We start from the raw sequence: 2,014 nt of genomic DNA on the forward strand, positions 1-2,014 counted from the left end.
GAACAATTATAGACTTGTGCACATACAATATTATATATATATATATATATATATATATATTCACATACATATATATATATATATGTATGTATATAGTTATATATGTATATATATATAAATATATATATATATATGTATATATGTATTTGAACATATATATATATATATATGAATATATATATACATATACATAAATATACATATACATATATCATATATATATATATATATATATATATATATATATATATATGCATGTAATTGTTTACATCATGTGCTTACACATATACTGTACATAAGCAAACGAGCATATGTGAACACCGAAAAAAATGTATTCATACACTTACACATACAGGTGCACATGCACACTGTGCACCTGGATCAACTGTTCAGCATAGTCAGCTCGTGCTTTGGACTTTGGCGGAGCATTTAATCAATCATTATTTAAATAATTATTATTAGTAATAGTTGTATCATTATCATCACCAGTTCCGTCATTATCATTCTACTGCATTTGTCACTCTGCATATTATATAAAAAAAAAAAGACTACTTCGGTTATAGCGGTGATTACTTTGTGAAGAAGAAAAAAAAAAAGTACGGATGTATATGCTAGGCCTACATCCACAATTTCGAACTATTGACAAATATAGCCACGCAATAAAACTTTATACACAGAAAAATAAACTCTAAGTACTAGATCCTGTATATAGGCTACCTGCGCTTTCAAATTCCACAAACACCTATGTGCTTCTTGCTATATCAAAGAATCCCTGGTCTACTCTGTACCCGAACAGCTGGAAGTCGAGGAGGTACCGCTGGTGAAGCTGCTGTAACTGCTGGTAGTTCAGTTGTGAGAATTCCTGTGGGACGATTTCCTCAGATTGTTCCTCGTGGGGGCCAGGCTGGAGGGGGAAACGAGGAGAGAAACAAAAGGAATCAGGGTTAGTGAGAGTTATTATCGTTGGGACATTACTGTTATCTCTGTCGTTATTGTTGCGGTTGCTGTGATTACGGTAGATGCTATTATCATTATCATCATTGTCATTATTACGATAGAAGCCATGGTGATGGTGGTAACAATAATAATAATGGTAATTATAACTTATTTTTATCATAACTGAATACATTATATGATGATGATTCAGTTTTATGCCACGAACTCCCTCAGAACCACAACTTTTCTTTTACAGAATGGAAAATAAGGCTAAGATCTCTAACCCCCCCCCCCCCCCAAGTTCTGCCGCAACGCAAAGGCTCCTCCGGGCGCTCACCTCCTTAAAGCCCTCGTAGCCGGCCAGGAGGGCGAGGAAGCGCTCGTCCTCGGCCAGGGTCTCCATCTTGAGGACGAGGGTGTAGTCGCTGCCGCACACGTTGCACTGCACCCACAGGGGGGTCAGGGGCTGGTCCTGGGTGTGGGATGCATGCGTCAGTGAGCGCACACACTTTTATATATGCAGATACATGTATACATACAGTATACACACACACACACACACACACACACACACACACACACACACACACACACACACACACACACACACACACACACACACACACACATATATATATATATATATATATATATATATATGTGTGTGTGTGTGTGTGTGTGTGTGTGTGTGTCTGTGTATGTATACATATATATATGTGTATAAATATATATATGTATACTGTATGTGTTAAATATAGTGTATATATATACATATATACACTATATTTAACACATACAGTATACATATATATATATATATATATTTATACACATATATATATGTATACATACACAGACACACACACACACACACACACACATATATATATATATATATATATATATATATGTATATATATACACACATTTATTGCATTTATACACTATTTTAACAGCAACAGTAAGGTACATGAGGGTTAACGTTGAAAATATAAATATTTTGCACCGAAGCAGAAATAAAGCTAGTTCACGAGGAAGAAAACGTAAAAGAAGATGAAAGAAATCAAACGACAAATAC

The 2,014-nt window shown here is 34.7% G+C and overlaps 1 protein-coding gene across 1 annotated transcript in view; it reads right to left on the reverse strand.

The window, feature by feature from the left end:
- Positions 1–320: 320 nt before the first annotated feature.
- Positions 321–2,014, reverse strand: part of LOC125046985 — a 2,826-nt gene continuing 1,132 nt past the window's right edge. The window contains exons 3-4 of the mRNA XM_047644991.1: positions 1,274–1,408; positions 321–904 (exon numbers count right to left, since the gene is read on the reverse strand). Coding sequence (XP_047500947.1) covers positions 743–904; positions 1,274–1,408 — 297 coding nt within the window. The 3' untranslated portion in view covers positions 321–742. The remainder of the gene's footprint in view (positions 905–1,273; positions 1,409–2,014) is intronic.

This window comes from Penaeus chinensis, chromosome 40, assembly GCF_019202785.1.
Source record: "Penaeus chinensis breed Huanghai No. 1 chromosome 40, ASM1920278v2, whole genome shotgun sequence".
Classification (NCBI taxonomy): Eukaryota; Metazoa; Arthropoda; class Malacostraca; order Decapoda; family Penaeidae; genus Penaeus; species Penaeus chinensis.